We start from the raw sequence: 14,635 nt of genomic DNA on the forward strand, positions 1-14,635 counted from the left end.
GCAGGTTAACTAAGTGGATACGGATTTTTATATATTAAATTAAATATGAAAAAAATTCAATAAATAGTTCAGATCGAGTATTAGATCAATTCGAGTCGGGCTATTCTCGACCCGACCCATCCATTACGGCCCTAGAAAACTTAGCGTTTAGGAGTTTTCTGAACATGGCCTAATAATTCCTCGCTCAAAGGCCGATGCAATTGGGCTCATCATCTACGACGATCGACGAGCGAGCCGTCGACCGGCGTCTCCGCTCCCCACTCCTACCGCGCTTTTGAAATTTCCCCGCCACCGCTTCTCCGCTCCGGCTCCACCGTCTTCCTCTCGACTCCCCACTCGCCACCCCGTTTCCGGCCACCTTCGCTTCGAGCTCGCACCGGAAGTCGCCGATTTCGACCGGAACTCCGATTTCGCCCTCCGGAAAACCAAGCTAACCGTCGAGCGAACACGCCGTGACGCGACGACGAAAGTGACGACTCACTAGCGTTCCGGCTCGTCTCTTCTCTCGAAGTACTTTCTCTGCGAGTTGAACTGTGAGCGCGCTGCGCTTGGCTTCGCGTTTTGACCTCTCCGCACGTTCCGCGATGGTTTCTGCCTTTTGCCTTTCCGGTTATTGGGGGCGGCAGGCCGTCTCCTAGGGTTTTCAGACTTCACCCCCCGGTTTTTGATCGAAGTCGCCGGTCGGCGATCGCGCGCGTCTTGCGTTTTTTTGCGAGTGTGATGATGATCGTTTTGTTTTGTGCAGACGCTGTCCGCTCGTCTGCGATGTATTTTGCAGTGCTGATTTCGTAGGCGGCGGTGGGGAATTTCTGTAAGCATGGGAGACGTGACTGGGTATGGCCGACCGTTTCTGCTTTTATTCCGTTTAGTTGCTGGTAGGGAGAGATTCAATGGCAGAGGCCATTGTCTTGTGATTCCTTGCTTTACTGCATTGTCTTGAGAGTAGGGCTATTTAAGTAGCTTCCGAAGCCCGAACTCGATGATGTTTCTTACTTCGAGTAGTTATTGCTGTGTTTCTGGATGTTTGTTCATTATTGTCGGTTTTCTCTGTGAGGAGGTCGTGCCTCGAATTGATCTGATCATGCGGTAGTTTCCTCTGGTTTCAGGGAGGATGCCAGCAACACGCTTCGGGTACTCGTGGCTACGGACTGTCATCTGGGCTACATGGAGAAGGATGAAGTGCGGCGGCACGATTCCTTCCAGGCATTCGAAGAGATCTGCTCTATAGCTGAGAAAAAGAAGGTTTCAAATCATGATCCTGTTTGTCTTATTTACCACAGTTTTATCACCTTGCCATTTTTCATTTTTTAAACCAGTCCATGGAAGGTTGTACTTTCTTCTTCTGCATGGTACATCTATAGCGGCCTGTAAATATTTCCAATTGCTACTGCTTATGGCTAAATACGCTGGAACAAGTAGCAGTTATCCATTGAGCCAATAGTCTGCACTTAATTAATGGTACAGATGCTATATCATGCCTACCTGGAAAAAGGATTGAGGATATGCATTCACACTTGCATTATAGAGTTTTTTGTTTACTTTTGAGACCAATAGTTGATTCCCAAATCCCGAGTCTTTCTCAAAATAATTCTTGAATTAAAGTCTCTTTGGCTACTGGCACATGTTATCCATTTGTCTGAATTATCATTTGCTGTGCTTCTTTCAGGTGGATTTCTTACTTCTAGGTGGTGACCTTTTCCATGAGAACAAACCCTCAAGATCAACATTAGTAAAGGCCATTGAGATTCTTCGTCGCTATTGTCTCAACGACCAGCCGGTGCAATTTGAAGTTGTTAGCGACCAGACCATAAATTTTCAAAATATGTAATAACTGTTTCACATGTGATGGCTCTGTTTGTTTACTTGTTGGAGGAATGGCGATAATGAAGGACATGCTGCATGATTTAATTGTAGCAACCTTGTGTTAAAACCAACTCCCTCAAAAAAGAAAACAAAAATGTAGGATATCACCCTTTTGTGCTGAAATCAAAATTCTTGCATCCATCTGCACCATTTTTCTGTGAATGAATTGTACATATATTTTAGGTGTTGGTCTTATGTCTATAATAGATCACTCTTGTCTTCCCAGGTTTGGCCATGTAAATTATGAAGACCCTCACTTCAATGTTGGCTTGCCAGTCTTCAGCATTCATGGAAATCATGATGATCCTGCTGGAGTGGTATGTGATGAGTGGCCAAATGCTTGGTTTGATAACTTTTTGCATGTTTTTGTGTTTATAAATTATGTACTTGCAAAGTATACATTTTACATTTCTGTCATGTTTGTGGAAAGGTGCAAAAAGCCTAAGTTCTTGTCTAAACTGAATGGCGAAGTAAGAGTAAATTTTCCCCTAAAAAGTCAGATCAGGTGTTTGTTTATAATGTACAGCACTGGGCCTCCACATTGTAAATATTTGTTGTAATGCTGGACATATTGTTTTAAGATTTATTGTGGCCCCATCATCATCAAACTTCTGTCCAGGCTTCTTTTCAATTAAGAGAAAATCAGAAAGAGCTTGAAAAAATTGTCCTCTCAAAGAGATACATGCTTCCACATGTGATACAAGAAATGGGACTTTAAGATGCCCTATTCTTTTCAATGAATTGCATGTATTTGTATTAGAGATTACTATTTGGTGCGTATATCTTTCATAGGATCGCAGGTTGCTGTCTTTTGGTATGGTGATGGTTGGACTGGACGATCTTCCTTGGTCACTTAAACATGTTTATAAAGTGCACTTGCATTTTTTTTGTTTTTTGGTTCTGCCAGAGTTCACTTCTCAAGTTTACAACTGGTCTGCTGATCAAAAGTTCATTCTTAGTTTAAATGTTTTTGTGGGGGAAGGTGATATTTCTGCAAGCTAAAGACAACCATAAGAACTGTCAAGTCATTAAATTTAGGTTTAGTCAAACTGGCAATCTTGTCTTGGTTGATTCTCTTCTTTTCCTTAGCATCAGCAAGACTTCTCTCCCTAAATCTGCTGAATATAGTGGTTTGTTAGATGGTATCAATCCTTGGTAGATTTTGTAGCTATCGTTTTGTGGTTGATTTGATCACTAGTTACTTTTGGTGGTGACTTTCAACAGGATAATCTTTCTGCCATTGATATTCTGTCCGCATGCAATCTTGTGAACTATTTTGGGAAAATGGTCCTTGGTGGTTCTGGAGTTGGAGAGATTACTCTTTACCCAATTCTTATAAGGAAGGTTTGTGAGCAACTGTTTTTAACTTATTGGAGTGTCGCCCCACAAAGTTATCATCTTCACATGAAACCCTTGAAAACTATGCAGGGTTCAACAAATGTAGCCCTTTATGGTCTTGGCAACATCAGGGATGAACGACTTAATAGAATGTTTCAGGTATCTTCGCATATAAGCTGATGTCTCTATGGTTAGGAATTAGGATGTCTTGGTAGTTGGGATTGGTGTATCCCTTTTTCCTGCTGTTGTCTTTTCCTTGGCGTTTTGTTTCTTTGGGTTGGGGGAAAGGGGATGCAGTGATACAGATTTGATAAAAGAGTTCACAATAGCAAATAAGGACAGTTTCCCTATCATTGTTTGATGGCCCGACAATTGTCAAATCTCACATAGATGTTGTGGGTTGTTCTTAGACGCCTCATGCTGTCCAGTGGATGCGGCCTGAACCTCAGGAAGGGTGTCAAGTTTCTGACTGGTTTAACATTCTGGTCCTTCATCAAAACAGGTGATGCTTGCTCTTAGAAAATATTGCATCAAGAATGCATAAAGAGAAAATGTTCAAATTTGTCAACATTATCTGCCCAAATTCATTCTTGTGCTGCTAGTCATTTACATGCTGTTTCTTGCCACCACCATCATCATATGAAACTATGTGCATATATGCGATTGTATTGCAGAGTAAAAACAAATCCCAAGAATGCAATAAATGAGCACTTCTTACCACGCTTCCTGGATTTTATAGTATGGGGCCACGAACATGAATGTATAATTGACCCTCAGGTATGAGTCAAATGAATACATCTTATCACTTGATTTCTATTACTTTGAATTCAGAATACCTATAGGACAAAATGGATCTTGTTGTGGCAGGAAGTTCCGGGAATGGGATTTCACATCACACAACCAGGTTCATCTATTGCAACATCTTTGATTGATGGGGAATCTAAACCGAAGCATGTACTTCTTCTTGAAATTAAGGTGGGTTTTCAAACAGAAGAATTTATCATTGTGACTTTTTCTTTTGAAGTTTTTGTGTGTACCTTCCTCATATCTTAACATCGTGTAATGATAATAACACATTGCCAAATAGGGTAATCAGTACCGACCAACCAAGATTCCTCTGACCTCAATCAGGCCTTTCGAATATACAGAGGTACCTCAATGTGATTTCTTTTATGTGCAAAAACTCCATGTTGACTACATAATGTGGATGGTACAGGTTGTGTTGAAGGATGTCACTGACATTGATCCGGATGATCAGAATTCAATTCTTGAGCATCTGGACAAAGTGGTACATTTTTTGCCTCTTGCAAGGAGCTCCTTTTTTGTTGCTTGTGGCAAATTACAGCCAGTGATATGCTTCCTTGGGAGCTTCCATGTCAACACATAAGTTGAAATTTTTCTCAGGTCAGAAATCTGATTGAGAAGTCCTGCAAAAAGGCAGCTAATAGGTCTGAGCTGAAACTTCCATTAATACGGATAAAGGTAACCTCTTCCTTTTCTTTATCAGCACTACCTGTCCCTTCTCAACTTAGCCGTAAAAAATGACTTCTTTTCAACTATTTCTACTATTTTTTTTCATCATGCTACTTGTAACATGTTAGTTCCTAGTTCCTTTCCTTTTGGCACAGAAATCCTCTTTTTTATCACTGCTTTTGATTCTGTCCATGGATGTGAAACACTCTCACGATTCTATTTACTTTATGATAGGAATTGATATCTGCCACTAGTGTCTACATTCTCGGAGTGAATTTTAAACTCCTCATTCATGTGGCAGGTGGATTACTCTGGATTTATGACGATAAATCCTCAAAGGTTTGGACAAAAGTATGTTGGAAAGGTAAATGCATATTAGAAGGTGCACACTGTGTAGTCTTTGACAGCGCTACCAAAAAAGGAGTAATGATTTTTTTTTTTTTTTGTAGGTTGCTAATCCTCAAGATATTTTAATCTTCTCCAAGGCTTCAAGAAAGGGTCGGAGTGAAAGTGGTACAGATCTTTTGACAAGTGGAGTTCAATGATTTTTCTTTTTTGGGTCAAAGAGTTAAAGGAATTTAGTAGGCTATGATTTTGGCACTATTTGTCCTTTTTTTTTAAAGTCAATATTAGTATGCCTTTCTTATTGCCTTTGAATAAAGAAATGACTTGTCAAATGCATAATACCTATGCCACGTTCTATTTATTCACCCTCTTTAATTGCAAGACATAATTATCTACTCAAAATAATTGTATTAGTAAAGCTTTGATTCTCAAGGGTATATTGCATTTAAACATTCTTTATCATCTTACCAGCCATTGAAATTGTTTGTCTTCCTGATCTGTAGCACAATTTGAAGATTCTGAGCGACTTCGCCCTGAGGAGCTAAATCAACAAAACATAGAGGCGCTTGTTGCCGAGAATAATCTGGTAATCCTGATTCTTTTATGCTTTTTAAATGAATTTTTCATATTGTATAAATCTCTTATGGCCACCAATGAAATCCATAATAATAACACGTGCTTTGCTTTGTGATTTGTTGTTGCACACACATATTTTAACTTTAACTGTAGTTTAATTGAGTGTATTGTTATGGGTAGAATGTTAGAAAGATATGCTGATAATTGTTATCAGTCTCTTAGTTTTCTTAAGGTCTGTATATAGTTTAATATGCTGTTATGCCTTGCAGAAAATGGAGATACTTCCAGTCAATGATCTGGATAAAGCATTACATGAATTTGTCAATAAGGATGATAAAACGGCGTTTTATTCTTGCGTGCAACTAAATCTTGAAGAAACTCGTGTAAGTATCATACCCTGCTTTTGTTGTTGCAGAGGCATCACTCTTAAGCTGTCAGTTGCTCATGCTATAGTGTGAATGTTATGTTTCTGTTATGCTGCTGTGCTGATACTTTTTTGTTTATGAACATTTGCAGAGCAAAATTGCTAGGGATTCCGACACCTTGAAATGTGAGGAGGAGGATCTAATTCTTAAAGTCGGCGAGTGTTTGGAGGCAAGAAGTTATCTATTGAGACTTGTTGTCCTTATAATGTGGTGAATTTAGTCTCATCCAACCATTTAATGTGTGGAGCTCTTCCAATTTTTGGGGGCTTTAGCTCATTTGCTTCAATCTGTAGTCAGGCTTTAACTTTCTGCAATGATTGTGGCTGTTATTAGAGTAAAGCAGGAATTTCTTGTATATCTTATTGTAAGGTCTTTTGAAGGGCATTTCAATGAGAGAAACTAGGAGCTTGGATACAGTCTCGAGCATTATTTTTGCCTGTTGGTTTTAATTCCCATTGATGATAGGCTGAAGTTCTTTTTATCTCATCTTCTTCCTGCCATGTGCTGCCTAAAGTAAAGATTGATGCTTAATTGACCTTTTTCTTTATATTCAGGAACGTGTTAAGGAACGTTCTGTACATCCCAGTGACACCCCACGTGGAACATCCAGTGCACCTTCTGTGGAGGTAAATCTAGCTGTAGCTTGCAAAACACTGTCTAGGATCATAAGCTGATTATCCTTCTTGGATTCTTATGAGTTTCTCTGTGAAGCCATTAAATGCTAATTTTTCATGTTAAATTCTGCCCAGGCTGCTAGAAATAGGAGTGCTGCAGGAATAGGAAGCACAGTTTCTTTTAGCGATGATGAGGACACAGCAGAGATACTCGGCTCCAACTCTGCCACCAGAGGCCGGAAAGGATCATTGGGAGTTTCTAGATCCTCCCATGCTACTTCAGATCTAGGAAGAGGGAAAACTTCTACAAGAGGAAGGGGCAGGGGAAGAGGATCTGCTAATTTGAAGCAAACTACTCTTGATTCAGCTTTGGTATCTCGCCGTTGTGAAAGGTTAGTAGTGGATGTAGTCATGAACTCCAGCTTACAGATTAAAGAAGTCAAACTCCAATGTCCCATATCCCAAATCACCTAGCTAAAGATTATTTGCATCCTCAAGTGATCTGGCTTTGCAATTGAAGTGCTTCAGGGAAATAATTAGCATTAGTGTCTGGCGTAATATGTGGATACGGTAGGCTCTTTGATAGTGATGATTTGTCTGCAGGGATTAAATTAAGTGATGGTATTTTCAAATGGCAATCTGGATAGTCATTTGTTGAGATCATTAAATTGAATGTGCAGAGCTTTTATTCTCAGAGAACTTGGATAGAGTGCAATGGAGTAATCTGTGGACAAACTAATACCTGGAAAAGTGCCAGCATTATAGCATATAAGTTATAGCTCGCTCACTGTGTGTGTATGTGTATGATGACCGGCTTCCTATGGCTTAAATTAAGCCTTCGAAAGAACAAGGATGTGAAATCGACTGATGTCTGTAAGCATCTGTATTGAGTCTGCAGTACCCCCAAAACTTCTTGTTTTCGTGGGTTTTTAAATTTAAATGATGCTATGCCTTTCTTGCTGCCAGTGGTTTATAAAGCCATGTATGTGGAAGATCTATGTCTTGTGTGCAGATAGTAGATGAATTATACTAGCTCTCAGTGGTCTACTTATTGAATCTGCAGTCCTCTATATCAGTACTTGGGATAATTCTGTCTTTTTTTTTTCTTGCTACAGCACCTCTGCAGCAGGGGCAGCAAAAAAAGCTGCCAGAAGTATTCTTGATGATGAGGACGATTTAAATTCTGCCTCTAGTGAAGAAACAGGAAGATATGTGAGCAAGGATCCTGAGGAAAGCTCAGTAAGAAAGAATGCCTTTTCTCCCTATAAATAGATTCTTCCATTGGGTCAGCATATGGTTTCCCACAATCGGGCAACCATGAAAATCTTTATGTTTGCTTTACCTTGTTGAGTTTATGTATATTTGATCTTAACAAGTTACCAATTCCAAATTAATGCCTGTTTGAATGTAAATATTGTCTTGTTCCAACTAGGGCCATTTCATATCAACTGATCTTAAAACCATGTGACTGTGGTGGGCTTATTCAGTCTTTAGATTAGAATTTCCTTTTGTTGGTCTGATTGTGCCTTGTAGCAAAGTTGCGGGGTCTTTTTTTTGGCCAATTATCATTCCCTCATGTTAACTGTGAATTTCCTCATAATTATTGTCTCCAAAGGGAAGTGATGAGAATCTGCATGGAAAAGGACGCAAAAGAGCTGCTCCACGAGGAAGGGGTAGAGGTACAGGAGCATCTTCCAAGCGTGGCAGAAAAACTGACAATTCTTCAATTCACAAACTGCTTTTGAGCAATAATGACAACGATGATGATGAAGATGATGTGGGAAAGAGACCAAATAAGTCGCAAACCAGGGTAAGTAGTTCTCATGGTCTTGAGAGTGATTTATTCTCTTCCCATAATCTATACGTGCTATGAAGTCTACCCTCTGCTTTTGAAGATGAATGTCCTAAGCGTTGAAGTCTATTGCTTATTGTTTGCTTATAAGGCTTAATAATCAGACTCATAATTGCTGATTGACGAAATTGTGCAAAATGCAGAGTAATCCTCTGCCAAATCAATTTCATCTTTCATTGTTGACTTAGAAAAGAGACTCATATTAGTAAATAGCTGAAGTACTTCATTCTCTATAGCTCTGTCTTCTTATTCAAAAAAATGATGAAACTACATTGTATGTCCTAGATGCCCATGAGGCTGTCATTAGCATGTCAAGTAATTTCATATTTTAATGGCATGTCCTTTCCAATCTCTCACTATATGGAGATACATAAATGAATGAAGAACCTGATTCATGTGATGCTTCTGTAACTACAGTTTTTTTTTTTTTTTTTTTTTTTTCCCATAGATAGATATAAGTACGGCTGAAAATGTTTCACTCATTAAGCTCCATTGTCTCCCTATATGATGCATCTAAAACTACAGTTGAAATTCTATGTTCGTCTCTTTATCTCAATGGACCTCATTAAGGTGGATAAGATGGAGAGCCTGTTTGCAATGTCAATGTTTTACAGTTGGAACTGACAGCTCTGTTTTCGGTTCCTAGGTAACGAGAAACTACGGTGCATTGAGAAGATGAGATACTATGGTTCCATGCCTTGTCACCAGTGCCTTTTGCATGTTGCGTCCATACCATGGCCAGAGGCAGTGCATTTATTAAACTTTGACCTATATGCTTCTTGATTGAGGACCGTGCTCTTGCTACGGTTAAGGGGATGCCAGAGTCGCTCCTGTTTTCACGGGATTATCTCTTAAGGCTTTAGGGCGGAATCCCCATTTCTGAGTTTCTTGAGTAATGTATGCTACTGGCAATGATAGGCTATGTAAATTTTGAGAGCGTACATGGCTTCTGCGGAAGGTTCATCTTGCAATGGTATCTATCGCGCTCGTTGCTTGGACTTGGCTCTTTCCTTCATCATGCGTGCATTGGGAAATCTAGTTGTGTTTAGTATGGTTAATGTGAATTGCTAATACTCATATGGGCATATGTTAAGATGTTGAATACTCATTTCGCTAGTTTTAACGGAGGATTCGGCATTGAAATGGTAAAATATTCTAAAGACCGTCCTTCCGCTCAAAACTTTCCGAGTTGTTCGTCGACTACCCTATATGTAAAATTAGCATCCATTTGCCATCAAGCATTTATGTGTGTCATAATTGTGTATTGATATTTTTTTCGAACATTCAAATCTAATTTCTTCATTTTGACTTAGGAGGGTATGTCAAAGCTTAAATTCTAAGCCTGATTATGATTCAATGCAACATTTGTTCATCATTACAACATTGTACTCAAGTTTTCAACGACTAATTGCGGAGAATGATCGATGAATCCGTGATGGCCTACTCTTTTGGCACTTGAGTTCACTACTAAAGATAAGAATTAGATCCAAATATGAAATGAATGCGGAAAAAAATGTCTGTCGCTCATCTTTTCATTCCTTGCAGCTTCACTACGAAGTCACATCCTGGTGCTGCTCATCACCATTGTTTAAGTAGAGATTGGTATGAAAACTTTCTAACTAAAAATAAGTATTGGTGGACATTGTTATATGAAACTCCATAATCATTGACAAATAATTGTTCATGATACGTTTTATAAAATTAATTTATTAAAATTGGAAATATTATCATCAAATGACTAAATAAGTAACACACTTTCAAGCATCAAATAAATCTTTAGAAACTAATTCTATGAATAATGACTTTTTTGTATTATTTGCCTCAGAAAACGCCATGCACTATTTCCAGGTAAAAAAAATATCCATTGACAGACAAGATAATATGTGGATAGAAGGATATGACGAGGAGATACTTTCAATCTATCGAAGCATTCCTATTGGCTGATTCATGCCTCTCCGACCCCGCAACAACACAACTCCCCAAGTCCCCCGAATTCTGGCCACTAGTTTTGCTCTGCGTTTCCTTTGTCTGTGCGCGCGCGGGCACGCTCATATACCCGTCTTCAGCCACACACCTCGTCAAGCCCGACAAACACTCGAAGAAGCTTCAGATCTCCAGAGCTTTCCTTGGAAAGGGTCTTCGTCTTCTTCTTCTTCGGACATGGCTTCCATGGGAACAGCAGCAGCCACCACTGTCCTCGGACCCTCCCCGTTCCTCGGCCAGTCCAGATCATCCTCCAACGCTCTCCGAGATGTCGTCTCCTTGGGCACCGGCAAGTACACCATGGTACTACCACTTGCCCATGAATCTGTTTTCTGGCTTTTGTTTGGTGGGTCGTTGACTGATGCAGCATTTTGCCACTGTTGTTGCTGGGTCTTGTCTCTTGAATAGGGAAACGAGCTGTGGTACGGGCCGGACAGAGTGAAGTACTTGGGACCCATTCTCTGCTCAGACTCCTCCCTACCTCAACGGTGAATTCCCAGGTGATTACGGCTGGGACACCGCCGGCTTGTCCGCTGATCCCGAGGCTTTCGCCCGCAACAGGGCCCTTGAGGTAAAAGCAAATCAATAAACCCTTTTATCTTCTCGAAAGAGAGAGAGAGAGTGGTCTTCTGCTCTTCACAAGCACTAGAGAAACTGATTATCACGTTAATGGAGTCATAGTTGTGCTTTCATCCATGCTGATTTGTGGGAGATCTAGTGTTCTTGGTTAGATGCATAGGACATGAGTTCGAGTCGTAGTATTCACTCTCTCTAACCTGTCTGTGTAGAAAGTCTTAAATTTCCATTAAGAAAGAGATTTAGTCCTTCTGAGACAGTGGTTTTGGCTGATGTTGAACAAAATAAAAAAAATCAGGTCATCCATGGGCGTTGGGCTATGCTAGGAGCCCTTGGCTGCATCACCCCCGAGGTCCTAGAGAAATGGGTCCGGGTCGACTTCAAGGAGCCCGTCTGGTTCAAGGCCGGCGCTCAGATCTTCTCCGAGGGAGGCCTCGACTACCTAGGCAATCCGAACCTCGTCCACGCCCAGAGCATCCTCGCCGTCCTCGGCTTCCAGGTCGTCCTGATGGGCCTTGTCGAGGGCTTCAGGATCAACGGACTCCCCGGTGTTGGGGAGGGCAACGACCTCTACCCCGGCGGCCAGTACTTTGACCCACTGGGCCTTGCCGACGACCCGGTCGCCTTTGCCGAGCTCAAGGTGAAGGAGATCAAGAATGGGAGGCTGGCCATGTTCTCGATGTTCGGGTTCTTCGTTCAGGCCATCGTGACCGGAAAGGGCCCGCTCGAGAACCTGCTGGACCACCTAGACAACCCGGTGGCCAACAATGCTTGGGTCTATGCCACCAAGTTTGTGCCGGGGTCATGAATTGATGGGGTCTAAATTGGCCTTTAAGTGTGCATGATTGGAGAGGATATGTAAATTTGTAGTTCATGATCAAGAGCTTTCCATGTTACTGTGATTATGATGATCTTCCTTGGTGATCTATTGACAGAAACAACTCATGACTTTTACTATGAGGATGATGCTAGGTTGATCTCAAAAAGCTAAACTTAAAACTATGAATTGTACCAGAGTCGATTCTGTATTTTGTCATCAAGAATAAGATTATGTGACCTTAGTTTTATCGTAGTGACATTTTGAACAAATCGATGTTTCAACGGAATGATAAAGTGGTACATGTTTAAACAACTAATTAAGTTAATCATTTTAGTATTGTTGTTTTCATCATTTAATGTTCAGTTTTCCCATTATCGAATACCATGGCCATTGATAATATGCAAACATTATTGTCATTGAGTGCCTGAATAGCCTAAAGGCTCTCTTTAACAACATTGAAAGATTGAAAAAATGTTATATTTTTTAGCATCTCATAAATAAAACGTGCAAAGTTTTAAAGTATAATCAAAGCCCTAAAGGCTCTCTTTAACAAAACCCACATGCGTATGGCCATCGCCACAGAATCAATTGCCGCCACCTTAATCGTCAACCTGTCGATTGCCTCCAGTCAAATCGGCCAACCATAACATATGCACATGGAAGAACCCCAAAACGTTATTCAATAGGTGGTTTTTCCACGAAAACACTGGCTAAAAGTTACATTTTGTTCCAAACATTTTGTAGTCATAAGTATAGCTGACAGTGATTATCGATGAAATTTCCATGGGTTAACACTTAATTGAAATGCATTTTTAGTTTGGTTGGTAATAATTATTTACAGACATTGCTGGTCTCCATTGGTGTAAAATGTTTATGATCGAATAACTTGTGCAAATTCTTCAGGCTAGTAAAAAAAAAAAAAAAAAAAAAAGTCCCTATGGTCCATATATTCATAGAAAAATTAATTAGCAAATGGTGACGGATTTGAAAATAAAAATAAGCCGAAAGGAAAGAAAGAAACGTAATTATAATCTTTACCAAAAAAAAAAAAAAAAAACGTAATTATAATTAAGTCGGTCCAATTTACATGTTTCGAAAGCCCAACTTAATTTGCCAAAGCCCAGGCCCAATCTCGACCGGCTTCTGTACCCGCCAAAAGTGCGAGAGTCAAAGGCGTCGATGCTCCTCTGCCATCGCTAGGGTTTTGAGCTCCATCATCTTCAATCTCTCTCTCGCGTTCGCCTCAGCTATGGCGAAGAACAGGAACAAGAAGAAGCGGAACGCCGCCGCCGACGCAATGGACGTCGCCGAGAAAACAGTCTCCGACGGCCCTCAAGGTAATCTCGTCCTCGTCCCCCCCCCCCTTCCTTTATTCCGCGTTTCCCGATAATTTCAAGCTTCGTTGTCTCTTCTTCTTCGAGGCAAATCGTGAGAGAAGAGACGAATTCAATGTCTTTTGTTCGAGATAGCGACCGAAATTGAGCGTGTTCCGTGATCTGTTTGTGTGTGCAGCAATGGACACTTCGGAGTCTGGAGCTAAAAGTTCGGCTGCAGGCGCTGCGAATAGGTCGGTGGAATCAGCTTGCGAACTTTCTTTTGGTCCTGCGTAGCTATTGCCGCGGCGAATTTATCGTTATTGATTGTCTAGCGCTTGCGAGCCGATGATTCGTGCATGTATTGAATGTACGGCGAACCTGGGAATGAATATGGAACACTTGATCGTATCTGTGCATAGGGAGTTGAATTGAATGTGAAGGAATATTGGTTTAGGTATAGTTTCCCAGGATTTCATTCCAACGCAACTGTTTCATCTTCGGTTGCGCTTCAGTGGAGTTAACTCCATTAAGTGAATTTGGAATGGAGTTAATTGTGGTCCTCGTGCGTGGAGGCTCCTTTAAAAGAGATCTCAGATGAGGAGTTGCATTGCTCTCCCTTCTTTCTCGGTCTATCTGCTGCTGTCTGAGAAATATGAATGGAATTGTTTAACTTGCGGAGTGATGTTCAACTTCTTGAACTCCATTCCGCCTTCTGTAGGACACTTCGACATCAAATGACGCATGTTCTATTCTCTAATTGTTTTGTCTTGGGTTTTAAATCCCGGGTTATCGGTACAACGTGTCTTTGTTTCCACTTGGATGAAGAATGTATATTGAGCAATTCGTGGTTTTGCGGGAAATAATGTATGCAGGACAAAGACGAGTTTTACTCAGGTTGCTGTATTGGTACTTCATAGATAGTTGCTTGTCCTTGTGTTTGCACTGCATCTCTCTTTCGGAGTCTTGTTCATTTTCTATCCACATGCGATTCTGGTTTTCGAGGTTTTCATGTCATCTGAACATCCTTCTACATTGACCCTTTTGGAACAGAAATATCAGGAAGGGAAGACCAATGAAAAGAACGAAGAATGTCAGGAAGATGAAGGCGATAACAAAGGCCATATCAAAGAATGAGCAGATTACGGAGAAAGTTTCAAAGAACGATAGCAAAACCGTGAGAACCCAATCTGCAAAAACGCTGTATGACTAGCGTAGCTCAATCTTTGGTCCATACTTTTTTGATGACGAGGGAGTAGAATCATTGTAGGAGTTTCAGTTTCTTAGTTCTAGTATTTGCATTTTACATATAAATTGTTCTTTCTTCCAAATAAGATGGAAGGTATAATTATCAGCATCCTCATCTTTATTTGGTGATACCTTTTGTACTGAAATGTTTGTGTAAGGTACATATAAAGCTTCAAAGAGTTTGATTATACCAAGTGTCAGTTTATGTA

The 14,635-nt window shown here is 40.5% G+C and overlaps 3 protein-coding genes across 4 annotated transcripts; all 3 read left to right on the top strand.

Moving 5' to 3' along the window:
* The first annotated feature begins 185 nt into the window (after window positions 1–185).
* On the top strand, window positions 186–9,499 carry LOC104448396 (double-strand break repair protein MRE11). Of its 2 annotated transcripts, none has more exons than XM_010062195.3 (23): window positions 186–533; window positions 746–834; window positions 1,107–1,242; window positions 1,667–1,824; window positions 2,090–2,180; window positions 3,088–3,207; window positions 3,292–3,360; window positions 3,612–3,703; window positions 3,876–3,978; window positions 4,069–4,176; window positions 4,289–4,351; window positions 4,418–4,489; window positions 4,606–4,683; window positions 4,976–5,038; window positions 5,124–5,187; window positions 5,523–5,605; window positions 5,865–5,978; window positions 6,112–6,189; window positions 6,575–6,646; window positions 6,770–7,026; window positions 7,750–7,873; window positions 8,250–8,444; window positions 9,133–9,499. In XM_010062195.3, exons 2-23 carry the CDS (start codon window positions 818–820, stop codon window positions 9,163–9,165), a joined length of 2,190 nt encoding a protein of 729 aa, XP_010060497.2. In that variant the 5' UTR covers window positions 186–533; window positions 746–817; the 3' UTR covers window positions 9,166–9,499. The 2 variants fall into 2 exon arrangements, with proteins under 2 accessions (XP_010060497.2, XP_010060498.2); XM_010062196.3 differs by having other exon boundaries at window positions 186–510.
* A 1,004-nt stretch (window positions 9,500–10,503) lies between these two features.
* Window positions 10,504–12,117, top strand: LOC104448395 (chlorophyll a-b binding protein 13, chloroplastic). The gene is given in 4 exon segments (XM_010062194.3): window positions 10,504–10,772; window positions 10,878–10,922; window positions 10,924–11,040; window positions 11,344–12,117. Coding segments are annotated over 4 exon segments (798 nt in total). The 5' UTR covers window positions 10,504–10,646; the 3' UTR covers window positions 11,854–12,117.
* A 927-nt stretch (window positions 12,118–13,044) lies between these two features.
* LOC104448394 lies at window positions 13,045–14,635 on the top strand. Its single transcript, XM_010062193.3, has 3 exons — window positions 13,045–13,202; window positions 13,378–13,432; window positions 14,232–14,635. The coding sequence occupies exons 1-3, from the start codon at window positions 13,115–13,117 to the stop codon at window positions 14,389–14,391; spliced, it is 303 nt and encodes a 100-aa protein (XP_010060495.1). The 5' UTR covers window positions 13,045–13,114; the 3' UTR covers window positions 14,392–14,635.

The sequence above is a fragment of the Eucalyptus grandis genome, chromosome 6 (assembly GCF_016545825.1).
Source record: "Eucalyptus grandis isolate ANBG69807.140 chromosome 6, ASM1654582v1, whole genome shotgun sequence".
Taxonomy (NCBI): Eukaryota; Viridiplantae; Streptophyta; class Magnoliopsida; order Myrtales; family Myrtaceae; genus Eucalyptus; species Eucalyptus grandis.